At 51.9% G+C, this 14,045-nt stretch overlaps 1 protein-coding gene across 4 annotated transcripts in view; it reads right to left on the reverse strand.

Moving 5' to 3' along the window:
- Positions 1-14,045, reverse strand: part of RHPN1 (rhophilin Rho GTPase binding protein 1) — a 33,181-nt gene that overhangs the window by 4,097 nt on the left and 15,039 nt on the right. For all 4 annotated transcript variants that reach the window (XM_030498140.2, XM_030498157.1, XM_030498150.1 and 1 more), the window contains 10 exons: positions 12,918-13,046; positions 9,425-9,500; positions 8,972-9,049; positions 7,358-7,482; positions 6,898-7,064; positions 6,209-6,396; positions 5,887-6,043; positions 3,862-3,981; positions 1,167-1,361; positions 861-937 (listed from right to left, as the gene is read on the reverse strand). In XM_030498140.2, coding sequence (XP_030354000.1) covers positions 861-937; positions 1,167-1,361; positions 3,862-3,981; positions 5,887-6,043; positions 6,209-6,396; positions 6,898-7,064; positions 7,358-7,482; positions 8,972-9,049; positions 9,425-9,500; positions 12,918-13,046 — 1,312 coding nt within the window. The remainder of the gene's footprint in view (positions 1-860; positions 938-1,166; positions 1,362-3,861; positions 3,982-5,886; positions 6,044-6,208; positions 6,397-6,897; positions 7,065-7,357; positions 7,483-8,971; positions 9,050-9,424; positions 9,501-12,917; positions 13,047-14,045) is intronic.

The following is a 14,045-nucleotide window of genomic DNA, read 5'->3' on the forward strand; positions in this document are numbered from 1 at the left end:
CAAGAGGTTTCTGGTCCAACCTTCTGCCCAGAGCTAAGGTCTGGACATCCCTCCCCACACTGCCCCACTCCTGCAAAGCACAGTCAGGGAGCTGGTACCTATCCAGACCCTCTAATCCTGGAGTAAAGAAAACAGAAAGCTCTGGTGGGAAAAGCTTAATTCCTTGACTCCTTAACTCCCCTGTTCAGGAAAAAACAACAGCACCCAAGGAGGGATGATAGAGATTGAGGTTTTTCCCTGCTGCTTGGCTCTGGGGGATGCAGCCCTACTGGGGCAGTGTTCAAGCCCCCAAATCCATCCTATTTTCCTGTCTTTTTCCCACCTTTCTGCAGGGGAAGGATATACCTGCCTGCTCTGGGGCTGTTCAACCAACCTTTCCCTGGGGTGCTGCACAGGTCTTAGGGTGAATGGGGCACAGGGACAGCACAGCCAGGTCCCACAGCAGCCTCAAAGCTCAGCCCTGCTCCCCAGGACCTTGTAAGCCTAAAGAGGGGAGGGATAAAGATCCAGTGGGATATTCCTAATGCCTTCCAGCTGGCACCATCCTGCCCCAAAAAGCTTCCTCTAAAGGGTCCCTTTGGTCCTTTCTCAGGTAAAACCCACCCTAAATGCCTGTGCTGCTCCCCTGTGCGCTGATGGAGCTTTGTGACCCATTTAGGTCTTGTAAAGACAAATCCATGCCCCCTAATCCTGCCCCTGCCTGTCCTCCTTGGAAAGCCACCCATGGGTGCAACGGCTGCACCAGAGAGGGAGAAGAGGCTGCAGGAAGGATGGAAACCAGGCAAGCAGAGCATGCAGGGGAGAAGGAGGAGGAGATGTCTGCTCCCGTGGGGCAGCCTCCAGCCCATAGCTGTACGTACCAGCCTGTGGAAGAGGTCGGTCACCTTCACCTGGGAGAAGTTGGGGGATTTGATCTCTGGTTTCTGGTGTGTTTTGGCTAGCAGAAGGGAGAGAAAAGCAGAGACACTGCGGTCAGGTAGTCGGGGCAGTTTCTGCCTCTCCATCGTGCTCCCTGAGGAGGGATTTTACAACCCATAAGAGCTGCCAGACATGCAACCCCGAGCCCCTGCTCCTACCTCTGATGACAGGGAGCTCTGATCCCCATCAACATGCCACGAACTCAGCACGGGAGTTTGCCCACCCCATACAACCTCAGCTTCACTTACGGTGAATATCTGGAGCATCTCCAGTTTCAAAGAAGTCCTCCTCATGGTCAATTTCGGAGTATTTACTCAGCGACCGCTTGTGGGCAAAGGAGAGGACCTCCTGCAGGATATCCATCTTCCTGAGGATCTTACACAAGCCGTGAATCCTCATGGCTTCCTCGTGCTTCATGATGGCTTTCTTCAGGTGAGCTTTGCCTGCGAAGGAGCAGAGAGAAGATCTTCAGGCCGAGCGGAGCGGAGCCGTTCCCTCTCGGCTGCCTACGGATGACAGCAGCTCCCAGGGCTGTGCCACCCCGACGTGACTCAGGGACAGCCCAGTCACGTTTGCAGCCTGCCAGGCGTTCAACGTGCTGCTAAATGGAGTAGGTCCCAGCCGTCAGCTCGAGCCCCCGATGTAGGGCTGGGAAGGGACCTTGAAGGGTGACCTACTTCACTCCCCCGGCGCCGGAGCTGGCAGATGTTCCCAAAAAGCAACCAGCAAAGGAGCTGCCACCACGTTGTGCCGCCCCTAAAGTCCCTCCTAATGCTTTCACCTCAATCTCCTCTGTAAATTTAACTTCTCTCCAGCACCTTGCATCCCCTCCGGGAGGGCAAATACACGAAGGACAATCAAGCTTTGTCCTCTCGGTGACAGCTTCGGGAAGATGCAACACGTCTCCCTCTTTGCTAGGCTAAGGAAAGCTTTCTCCTTGCCCCGCAGGTCCTGTTTGTCATCCTCTTCGGCATCTTGCTCCTCTCAACTTGCCTTCAGTGCGTTTTCCATCCTCATGGAAACGGAGCAGCCAGAAAAACGGCTACATAAGCTAAACTACCAAAAAAGCTCGTTCTCTGTACGCACTCGTATCATAGAAACCCGGGTGCCTGGTGCGTTTCCCGCTTTAGGACACACGGTGGCAACAGAACCCAGGGAGATGCTCGGGATTTGCTCCACACCTTATGAAGACCAAAGGCAGTGGCTTCATCACCTTCATTTCCCCCCATGAGAAGTCGAGATCGAGGAACTATTTTGATGGAAAACGAAGAGGAAGAGATTCCCACTAAAACTGTATCAAATCCATCAATCCGATTTTAGCAAAGCATCCACCATCAGCAAGAAAGCAACTAGGTTTTAATGACTATCTAGTGGCTATCCTGTGATTTCCAAGAGATTACAGGGAATAAAGGTTGGGCATGGAAGCCCGTGGCTCCACTCTGTTGAAGACGGGGGAATACATCATGTTTGATAAAACATAATGTTATAAGACTAGGAGGAGACAAGGGAAGAGGTGGGGAATATCCTTCCAGGGAGATGATTTTACTGCCATAAGCTTCTCCTTTTACTATAAACCAAAACCAGAGCTGAGGCTGGTGTCTGCACGTTCATTTTTCACCTGGAGACATTGAACAGAGCCCATTCCCCCCAGGAAGAGCCCAGGCAGAGCTTGAAGCTGGGCTGATGTAAATCATGTATGGAGCCAGGCTGAGAACATTGGGGCTGTTCAGCCTGGAGAAGAGAAGCTGCGTGGAGACCTCAGAGCAGCTTCCAGGGTCTGAAGGGGGCTACAAGGATGCTGGAGAGGGACCTTCATCAGGGACTGGAGTGATAGGACAAGGGGTGATGGGTTCAAACTGAAACAGGGGAGATCTAGGTTGGATATAAGGAAGTTGTTCCCTGTGAGGGTGCTGAGGCACTGGCACAGGGTGCCCAGAGAAGCTGTGGCTGCCCCATCCCTGGCAGTGTTCAAGGCCAGGTTGGACACAGGGGCTTGGAGCAACCTGCTCTAATGGAAGGTGTCCCTTCCCATGGCAGGGATTGGAGCTGGATGAGATTTAAGGTCCTTTCCAACCCATTCTATGGCTCTATGATACCAGACGACAGCAGCTGAAAGTGTTGGGGTGGTGTTACCATAACACCCTGGTTTTGGGTTTTAAGGAGTCTCTCATTGTATGCTCTCCACCTCCCATCCCCAGCACTGAAATCTGGCCAAGCAGCCAAGAGAACTTTGCTGGGGCTGGTGACGTGACAAACTCCTTTTTGGTGGGACCCATCTCCTTTCACACATGTACAATGAGTGTAAAAAGCACCAGGAGGCAGCTCATGGGGGAGGCAAAGAGGAAATGACACCCCAAAACCAGGGTGCTGAGCTCTGCTCTCCTTGCAGCCTCCTTGGGGAGGAGCTGCCAAAAACACGACTGGAGCTGAATAAGCAACACTCTTTTTTCCCCCCTCAAGCTGAAAATCCACATGGGAGGAAGTTTTTTGTCTCCCAAACCTTTCGAAGCAGCTAAAAAAGCCACCCCCTGGCATCTGCTGCATCTTCTTGTTATCAAGCCAAGTCAGCAGCAAGGAGCTTCCAGGTTCTCTGTGTCCCTGTGGATTTCTCCACACTGTGTTGGGTGATGTTACCTTGCTTAGAACATCTTGGTGCCTGAGGTTGTACTGTTAAACTTGGCTGGACAAGTTGGTGCAAGCAATGTGAGTTGGTCCTCAGCACCCTCATAGAGATCCATGATGCTTTCCTGCCTTCCCAGGAGAGGCTCTTCCCACAGAAAGCTCCCAAAATGATGTATTTGCATGGACAAACCCCCATAACAACTCATCACACACCTTCAGGAAGACCATGCCTCCATGAATAGGGTTACTATGGGGCTCACTGCCCATGTATTGAGGTTTCCTTGCAAGAAGTGGGGGCTTTGCCCCCACTGATGTGCTCACCCAGCTTCCTCCTCTCCTCGGGGTCCTGCAGCAGGACACGGAGTGATGGGCCCTCTGGCATGGTGACATGAAACTGGATAAAAGCCTTCTCCTGCTCTGGCAGTTCAGCATCAGATGGCACTGGGTGAAACAAACAGGAGGGGACGGGTTTAGAGAGATCAGGGCACTGTTTGACCACCCAGACCCCCATGGCTGTGGGGACAAAGGGACAAGAAAGCCACATCCACATGGCCCCAATAACTTCAGCAGCAGCTTCCTCTCACCCAACCACAGCCTGCAGCAAGCAAGACATCACTGATGGGGAGAGGGATGACACATTCAAGGCTTAGCACAAGTATCTGGTTCTTTTGCCTCCTTCCCTTCTTTGCTCCAGTCAGGAAGCAGGATTGGAAATAAAGAGCCCTGGGTTTTCCTCACCTGGAGGTTAATGACATGGAGACAACAACTAAAGCACAAGAGAAGAGGAGATGAAAGTGTAACCTGGGAGCTGAACCCTCCTTGTTCTGCCTGAGACCCCTGCATGGGCACAGAGCTTGCAGTGCAACCAAAGGGGGTCCTTCAGTGGAGAAACTGAGATGGATTCAGAGCTCTGAGCACCACGCTGGGCTCTGCATGTGTCCTTTTTCCAGCCAAAGCTGTTCCTAATCCCTTTTTGGCTCACAGGGAGCTCAGGGTTGGATGGCAGCTTCCTTCCCTGGGCACAAAGCACAAACAGAAGGTCCCCAGGGAGCTTTGTGGGTTTGCTGGTCCAAATAGAAGACCACAAAGGCTGGGGAGCACCCTGGCATTGGCATCCAGCAGGTTGGGAACGGGCTCTCCCTGTGCAGCATCCCTGGGGGATTAAAGTGCAGCTTAAGGAGTTTCTTGCCAGCTGGTTATGGGAGCTAAAGATTTGTTATCCTGAACAAGGGGGTCAGGGAGAGGCAGTGAGGAAGCAGCTGAGATCTCAACATCATTGCTCTGGATGCAGCAATAAGCAATCCCCAGGCAGCCAAATTCTGCATCCCCATCAGATTTGTGTTTCCCTCAGCATTAAGGTTACCAGGAGCCTCCAGATGTTAGGGGAGAGGTTTGCCCTGTAACCCCATAGCAAACCCAGCTCCATCACCATCCTCTGCCATTTCTGTCTTGAAGCTGCACCCCACTGCCTCCCATCTCTGCCCCAACAGCTCAATCCTGCTTCTGCAACACCCACATGGCACAAACCCTGCAGCAAGCTTTTGGGCAGGTTTTGGGATGGGGGAGGATGCAGGGACAGTCTGGCAGCTCTCAGCAGCACTGGCACAGCTCTGCTTTGGCAGCCATCCCCCAAGAAGCCTCCAGCTTGGCCTCAGCCATCCCACCAAGTGATGGGTCAGCTCCATAGGTCACAGTGTGCATTAGCTGCTTTCCCCCAGATCCTCTGCCTGCCCCAAAATTGCTTCTATGGGTGTTGGTGATGGTGCAGACGGAGATTATGGGTTGTATCTTACATCCATGCTCCAGCTGGCTCCATGGAGCCACATCAGCCTGGCTCCAGCATGACCATGGATACCGTGCTGCCAGCACCCACCACCCTGGGATTCCCAGAGCAGCCAGCCATGGAATTCAAGGTCCTTTTGGGTTTATTATCATTCTTGAAGCCCTCAAGTGTCCTGCCACAAAGATTTGGTGTCTCAGAGGATACCCAGCCAAGTACATGGGCACAAGCATGGTCAGCAGGAAGCTGAGCCCCTATTTACCCACCCAGTCCAAAGGGGACAGCAAATGACATCCCTACAGCACCTTTTTACTCACCTTTTTAGAAGGACTTTGCAAGCATTGTGCAAACCAGAAGTAGGGGGGAAATCTGCTTTGTGCATGAAGCCCTGAGTCAATAAGTAAGATCAACAGCTCAGAGCATCCCAAAACCTTCAGGGTTTGTATCTATCTACACAGTGTGTGTCTCCACCTCTTTATTTGCAATCCCTCCTCCTAAACAAGAGGTCACCACGTGGAGCCAGCACTTGGCTGAGGAGGCAGCTACATCTGAGCTGTAACACTCACCAGGGCACTCGCAGAGGGCAATGGCAGCGAAGTAGTGGGAGAGGGCTTTGAAATGCTCCGATTTGACATGGACCATGGTGGTCCAAGAGAAGGGAACATAATCCTTCACGTGGGCCTGGGTCATCGTCTGGTGCACCAGCGAGTAGACATCTTCTACCTGTGGGGTGTCAAAAGACAAAGCTAAGCCATGGGTTGAGTTGTAGGACATTCAACAGGAGACAGCGACACAGGTTGTCCTCTCCTGGTGGGTTCTGTGACCGCAGAAGGAGCACAGAAGGAAGGTGACATCCCCCCCAGGTCCTCTCCTCGCCGTGGTGCTCACCCTTGCCGCCTCCTGGGCGAGCTGGAGCTGTGTGAGGAAGTCGTGCTGGGCACGCAGCAAGGTCATCTTCTCAAAGACACACTCCTGGACCTGGGCGACCATCAGCCGCACCAGCATGTTCAGGGAGGCAGCGCTCATATCCAGGCTGGGAGCGTTGGAGAAGTTCTCCTTCAAGTAGTTAAAGGCACCTACACAAAGGAGAAGCTCCTGGTAGCCACTGGGCTTGTAAGAAGGAAGGTTAGGCTATTGGACCACGAAGGTTTCCCCACCAGCAGCACAGGAGGAGAAGAGCCAGCAATCATCAAACATCTCACTGTAACCAGTGGGTGAAAAGATGGGGGATCCCTCTCTTGCTATCTAAACCATCCCTGTGCCCACAGCTTTCTTCTCCAAAGCCCTGGGTAACCACATTGCTGGGTCCCTTTTACCCCCAGCTGCTTGCAGTCAGATGAGCATCTCTCCTCTCCCCAGCTGGAACATCCCTACTGCTCTATAGCAAGAGAGAGCCCTTTGGGTGGCTCTTGGGTCATCCCAGCTCCTCTTCACCACCCACAGAAGCAGCATGGTACTGACTTGCACTTGATTTATGGTAATGCCCTGTCCCCATCCCTCTTTGCACGTGTGTGGCTTATTCCCACCGCGGGGAAATGCTGCCCTCAGGGAGGCAGAGAAGGGGAAACCCCACGTACCTGCTGCCTTCTGAAAGGCATCGATGGCCTGGTTGAGCCCTGGCAGGGATGCACGGTCCTGCCGTGCTCCTATCTGGGTGTGCAGAGCTCCAATGTTGAAGAGGACACTGCCCTTCTCGAAGGCCAGTGCCCGCTGGTGGGATGGGACCCCCGTCAGGGAGTCATACCTGGGAAAGGGAAGAGTTGGATGCCCATTACTACACAGATGGAGAAGGAGCCTGAAGGGTTTTCAGTGCTCTTTGTGGGCTTGAAGCCACTGTTCCCATCATGGCTCATCCCCATAGGGTGTATTCTTTCCCCTGCCTCCTCTGATCAACCCATCCAGGGCAACAGCAACCCACTTCCCTGTGTCCACCAGCTCTGGCTTTGCTGCCAAGGCAGCAACCCCACTATGAAGGCTTGATCCCAGCTCCCTCCCCACTCACAATGTGCCGAGTGGGATGGGGAAAGCTGCACTAACCAGTGGAAGAAGACACCCAGGCTTTTGGTGGGAGGGAAGAAACGGCTGTCGAGGAAGTAGAGCTGGTTGTAATACTCCATCAAGAGCTCGAGCCCGGCTTCATTGCGGCTCGGGGTGCGCATCGCCTGCAGGGATGGCAAAGGAGACATGAGGGTGGGAGGGGAAGGGGGAAAACAGGAGGGGAAATGATGGGTTTATGGAGGTGCACGTGCTGGTCAGCACAGGGAGGGGGAAAAACTCCACCTGAGTTATTAGATCAAATGGATCAGATCAATATGATCAATAGGATTAGATCAACAGGATCAGTCAGGTGGGAAAAGACCTTTAAGATCATCAAGTTCAACCTCTAACCCAGCAGTGCCAAGGCCACCACTAGCCCATGGCACTGAGGGTCTCATCTACAGGGTGTGTGAACACTTGCAGGGATGGTGACACCAGCACTGCCCTGGGCAGCCTGTTCCAATGCCTGAGCACCCTTTGGGGAAGGAATTGTTCCTCAGCTCCATCTAAACCTGCCCTGGTGCAGCTTGAGGCCGTTTCCTCTTGTCCCATCCCTTGTTCCTTGGGAGCAGAGACCAGCCCCCTCCTGGCTCCAGCCTCCTGTCAGGCAGTTGTAGAGAGCAATAATGTCCTCCCTGAGCCTTCTCTTCTCCAGATTAAACCCCCCCAGGTCCCTCAGCCGTTCCTCATCACACTTGTGCTCCAGGCCCTGCTTCAGCACCTCAATATCTCTCTTGCAGTGAGGGACTCAGAACTGAACCCAGGATTCGAGGTGCAGCCTCACCAGTGCCCATTGCAGGGGGAAATACCAGATAAGATGCTGTGCAGCAATGGGAGGCAGCTTCCTGGCACAGATTCAGCCATGAGAAAGGTTGGGGAGGTACCAGTTTGGTGCTGGGGCACCCAAACCTGGAGCCAGCAGCCTGGGAGCTGTGCTGGAGGTGATGCTCATCTAAACCAGGCTGGGATTATTATTGTTAAGAGAAACTCATATAAAGCAGGATTGGAACTGGATGATCTTTAAGGTCCTTTCCAACCCAAACCATTCTGTGATTCTATGAAAGTCTCATGAAATAAATGCTATGGAAGAAAGATGATTTATGCTTTTAATAAAAGCCCTTGAGCTTTTGCCCTGGCCATGGGGAGAAGGGTCAGAGCTCTCCTAACACCTCATTTTTAACCATGAGCCTTTTCCCATCTTCTGGCTTTGCAGGGCTCCTCTCCTGTGGGCTGAAAAGCAGAATCAGGCCCTTTCACAAGGGCTTGATCCAGTCTCTTTCATTCCAGTCTCTCGGATCTAAGGCAAAACATGAAGTTTCTTATGAGAGGTGTTACACAGGAGAGGAGAAAACCCACCTTTACTGGATTGCTTTACATTTCCCCTTCTCCAGATGCTAACTGGGGAGAGAGCAGTCATTTAGCCTTACTGGGGGTGAACTAATAGTCACAAACAAGTACTGGTGCTGTAGTGTGGGAATCCTGCACCCCAAGGCACAAGGTTAAAGATGCAGTTTGGAAAAGAGGATGAGGGGACCCTTGGAGCAAAATGTGGAGGGTTCAAGGAGGGTTTCTGGACAAGCCAAAGCAAGACTTTGTAACTGAAGAGACACCAACCTGCCTCAGCTCCATGAACTCTTTGATTTCTTTCTCAAACAAGATGCCCTCCTCTCCATAGTGTTCACTGATGAAATCCTGGATGGGGAAACAAGAGAAGAGAAAACCCTGAGTCAGCCTTCAAAATAGATTTGCATGATTTAAAGAGTGACTTTGGGCTATGCTGCATAAGCAACTTGCCAGCTCTCCCCACAAGGGAAAACCATCTCCTCCCCTGCCTGCCTTTTGGTCTTCAGCATCTCCAGACCCTCACCTCCCACTTTTCCCATGTTTTAAGTCCAGCTCCTCCACAGAAACTTGGGTTTTGGCAGCTGTTCCAAGATAGAAACTGGTTTGGAGCTGCTGCAGCATCTCCTCTACAGCACCCAACATACCCATGTGCAGAAACATGTGCATAGTCATTCCCTTCCATCATCTTCCATCACATGAAGTGTGTGAAACCCTGATGCTCACCTTCAGTGGTACCAGCAAATCCAGCTCCTTCGTCTCCTTCAGGCCCAAAGGGATCATGGGGACACTGATGGATTCACTAGAAGAAGAAAACAACCTATTTGGTGGTTGGTTTAAAAGCTTTGGAGAGACCTTAAAATAGGGCCAGGGACTAAAATAAAGCAGCTCTTTGCCTGGAGGTTGTGCTAAAACTAGAAGAGGACTCAATTCTGCACAGCAGAAGGATGGTCTTCCCAATGGAAACGGTAGCACAAGAGGAGAAAAGAACCTGAAACCATCACATTTATTCCTCCAGCTTCTCCTTTTCTCTCCATACCAAAGGTAACAGCCACAAAATCAGCTCCAGCAATGAAGTTGCTTTAATACCTTGGGAACCAGGCACAGGTCATGGAGTCACCCACTCCTATGTGCTAATCTGGGCTTTGGTGCTGATAAAGACTTGCTCAGGCTGCAGCTCTGTGCCTGATACTGACGTTTTCTACCTCTATTAAAAGAAGTTGTCTATTAATAGCTCTTATCAGAGAGCCCATTTGATATTGTAAAACCCTGAAGATGACGACGACTCTGGGAACACCCAGTTGGGGAGTGGTCTGTGTCTCAGCATGAAAACAGGGCAGTTGTGCAGCACTAAAGCAGAAGCAAAGCAGAGTCAAAGCCAGGAAGGACCATTCGATGGGGGATTCAGCAGCTATTTTGATTTTCTGCTGCCAAGAGGTCAAGAAATGGTGTGTGTAAGCAGCAGAGCCTGGAGCATGCGAGTTACAGCCCTGTAAAGAGTCATAGAATGGTTTGGGTTGGAAAGGACCTTAAGATCATCTAGTTCCAACCCCTTGCCATGGGCAGGGATGCTTCACACTAGAGCAGGTTGCTCCAAGCCTCATCCAAGCTGACCTTGAACACTGCCATGGATGGAGCATTTACCACTTCCTTGGACAACCTGTTCCAGTGCCTCACCACCCTCACAGTAAAGAACTTCCTTAGATCCAATCTGAACTTCCCCTGTTTCAGTTTGAGCACATCACCCCTTGTCCCTATATCACTGCAAGAGCCTCAAAGCTGGACCTATCATCCAATTCCTGCACATAGAGATGGAGAACGTGGTACCTGCAGCTCAAATTGGCTCCTCAAATGGTTTCCCTGATACCCACATATCCCTCAGGGGTGTCCCCAACCACGTTACTGCATCCTTGGCCCCTTGGCCTGATTTAAAGAGACAAGAAAGGTTGGCACAGGGTGAGATGGGAGCTGGCTCAGGCAGGATCAAGCCCTTCCCAACCCAGATATGCACAACAACCTCTTCTCCTTCCCTCCAGAAACTGCTGCTAACTTCATTCATCACATCACTCCTTACTCCAAAGAGGAAAGAGGGAAAGCAAGCTGCAGAAACCAGGGGAGCAGGGCAGGGAGGCTGCACCCACATTCTCATCTCTTCCTACTGAATAAACCAGCTTCAAAAGCTATAATTAGTGCAGCAAAGCCATTATTGTTTGTTCCCTACCAAGATTTCCACTCGAATCCAATGCCTGCAGCAAACAAAGGGGTGTTTGTTTGGCCTGGGCAGGGGTTTGGGGTTGCTGCTGTTGCTGTTTTCTTTTTAAAGCAGGGCAAAGAAGCAGCAGGTTGGAAAAGCTGAGCCCTGATAAGGAAGAACTCGAGGAGGATACATGCAGCACAGGAGAGGTTGCATCCCTGCTTCTAGCACAGAAAAAGGAGGATGAACAGGGCTCCATTCAGAGGCTGAAGGCCCTCTGACTGTACAAACACCCAAGGGTGGTGGAGATATGGGGCTCCCTTGGCTTTATTCCCCATAGGTGACTCCATGAGCCCAACAGTTCTGCACCCAGGTCATCCTGGTCCTACATGTAATGTTACTGCAGCAACCTGCAGGATGGAGTCACTGATGCTTCTCCTGGTCTTTGCACCTCTCTTTGTCCCCAGTACCAAAACCATCGTCCCCTGAGGAGGACCAAGCACTGGGAAAAGCACATGGATGGACATAAAGTCATAGAACCATAGAATGGTTCGGGTTGGAAGGGACCTGCAAAGCTCATCTAGTCCAACCCCCTGCAATGAACAGGGACATCTTCAACTAGATCAGGTTGCTTAGAGCATCACTCAACCTCACCTTGAATGTCTCCAGGGATGGGGCATCCACCACCTCTCTCTAGTCTGAATCTGGCCCCTACCAGTTTAAAACCATGACCCTTTGTCCTATTGCAACAGGCCCTACTAAAACATCTCTCCCCATCTTTCTTCTAAGTATTGAAAGGCTGCTCTAAGGTCTCCCCTTAAGGAGCCTTCTCTTCTCCAGGCTGCCCCAGCCCAGCTCTCTCAGCCTGGCTCCAGAGCAGAGCTGCTCCAGTCCTCTGACCATTTCCATGTCTCTCTTCTGGACCTGCTCCAACATGTCCATGTCCTTCTTGTGCTGGGGCCCCAGAGCTGGATGCAGTGCTCCAGGGGGGTCTCACCAGAGTGAAGTAGAGGGGAAGAATCATCTCCCTTGACCTGCTGCTGGTGATGCAGCCCAGGATATGGTTGGTTTCTGTGCTTCAAGAAACACACGGCCAGATCATCTCCAGTTTTTCACCCAAATACACCCAAGTCCTTCTCCTCAGGGTTTCTCTCAACCCATTCATCCTCAAGCCTCTATTTGCGTTTGGGATTGCCCCAACCCAACTGCAGAACCTTGCACTTGGCCTTGAACCTTATGAGGTTCATATGGGCCCACTTAAATGTGCCCAGGTCCCTGCTGGTGGCATCCTTCAGGTGGTGTCCCTCACACCACTCAGCTTGGTGGTGTCAAACACCATCCATTCCAGGAAGTGAAGCAGCAGCAATGGCTCTCACAGTGCTTTAGCATCCCTGGGTTGCTTTGCCTCAAGGATTCCTGCTTCCCTCACCCAGCACAAGGGTGCTGCTGAGCCGCCCTGGCAGAAGATCTCAATTAACAAAGGTTTAACATCAGAATGAGAGAAAAAAAATAACCTAAAACCCTCAAAGAGAAAGAAATCAGTGAATAATCTGCTGTAGAATAGGAGGTTGGGCACCTGAGCATCTACACTTGGAACTTCTTCTGCTAAAAACCCTATTTCATGTGGTGGAAGAAACTCTTGCTCTGGTGGGATGCTCAGGAAAGGGGATGATGCAAGTAGAGATGGTTGTTTCTAACCTATTCCTCCTGCTTTGGGACACCAGTGTCCAGGGGATTTAATGGCTCCATCCCTGGCAGTGTTCAAGGCCAGGTTGGACGGAACCCTGGGTGACATGGTCTAGTGTGAGGCATCCCTGCCCATATCCAAGACCTTCCCTATTCTCTAGCCACCACTTTGTGGTCCTTGCCAGAGGGCCAAATCCTGTGCAGAGCAAGGAGGCAGAGCAATAAGTACAAGAAAGATGCTCACCTGCTCCCAGGACAAGCAAAAACCAACTACTACTAATAGTAATAACACAATCCCAGCTGAGCAAGCTGCTCTTTTGCACACCACAAGCTCTGTACCTGTCATTCTGGTACACATCCACGCTGCTGTTCAGCTCCTCCAGCTCCTCCTTCAGCAGCTGCAGGTTGGAGTTCACATAACTCAGCTCCAGGGCAACGGTCTCCTTGACTTTGTGGTTACTGGTGGCCCTGCAAGACAACACAATGTGGATCAAACCTCCCCTGTTTCATCAGAGCCTCTGTTTATCAATGTTTGGTTGCATTGATAAATAGAGATTAAGTTAGCCAGTGGTGCAATACCACGTGCATCCATCCAAACCCCCCTGGAGAACCTCTTGCTCTGCACATGATCATAGAATGGTTTGGGTTGGAAGAGACCTTAAAGCTCATCCAGCTCCAACCCCTGCCACGGGCAGGGACACCTTCCACTAGAGCAGGTTGCTCCAAGCCCCTGTGTCCAACCTGGCCTTGAACACTGCCAGGGATGGGGCAGCCACAGCTTCTCTGGGCACCCTGTGCCAGCGCCTCAGCACCCTCACAGGGAACAACTTCTGCCTTACATCCAACCTGAACTTCCCCTGTTTCAGTTTGAACCCATCACCCCTTGTCCTATCATTCCAGGCCCTGCTAAAAAGTCTGTCTTCATCTTTCTTATCGTTCCCCTTTAAGTACTGAGAGGCCACAAGCAGATCTCCCCAGAGCCTTCTCTTTTCCAGGCTGAATGACCCCAACTCTCTCAGCTTTTTGGGAGCTGGGAAGCCAGAACATCCAGACCCCTGTGCTGTGGAGGCTGAGGCCAAGGAAAACTCCTTACAGTGTTGCACCCCGCTCAGATGAATCATGGAATCAACTGGGTTGGAAAAGAGCTTTAAGATCATCAAGTCCAACCATTCCCCAGCACTGCCAAGGCCACCACTAACCCCTGGCACTGAGGGTCTCATCTACACGGGGTGTGAACACTTGCAGGGCCGGTGGCTCCAGCCCTGCCCTGGGCAGCCTGTTCCAATGCCTGAGCACCCTCTGGGGAAGGAATTGTTCCTCAGCTCCATCTAAACCTGCCCTGGGGCAGCTTGAGGCCGTTTCCTCTTGTCCCATCCCTTGTTCCTTGGGAGCAGAGACCAGCCCCCTCCTGGCTCCAGCCTCCTGTCAGGCAGTTGCAGAGAGCGAGAAGGTCCCCCCTGAGCCTTC

The sequence above is a fragment of the Strigops habroptila genome, chromosome 1, assembly GCF_004027225.2.
Source record: "Strigops habroptila isolate Jane chromosome 1, bStrHab1.2.pri, whole genome shotgun sequence".
NCBI classification, from domain to species: Eukaryota; Metazoa; Chordata; class Aves; order Psittaciformes; family Psittacidae; genus Strigops; species Strigops habroptila.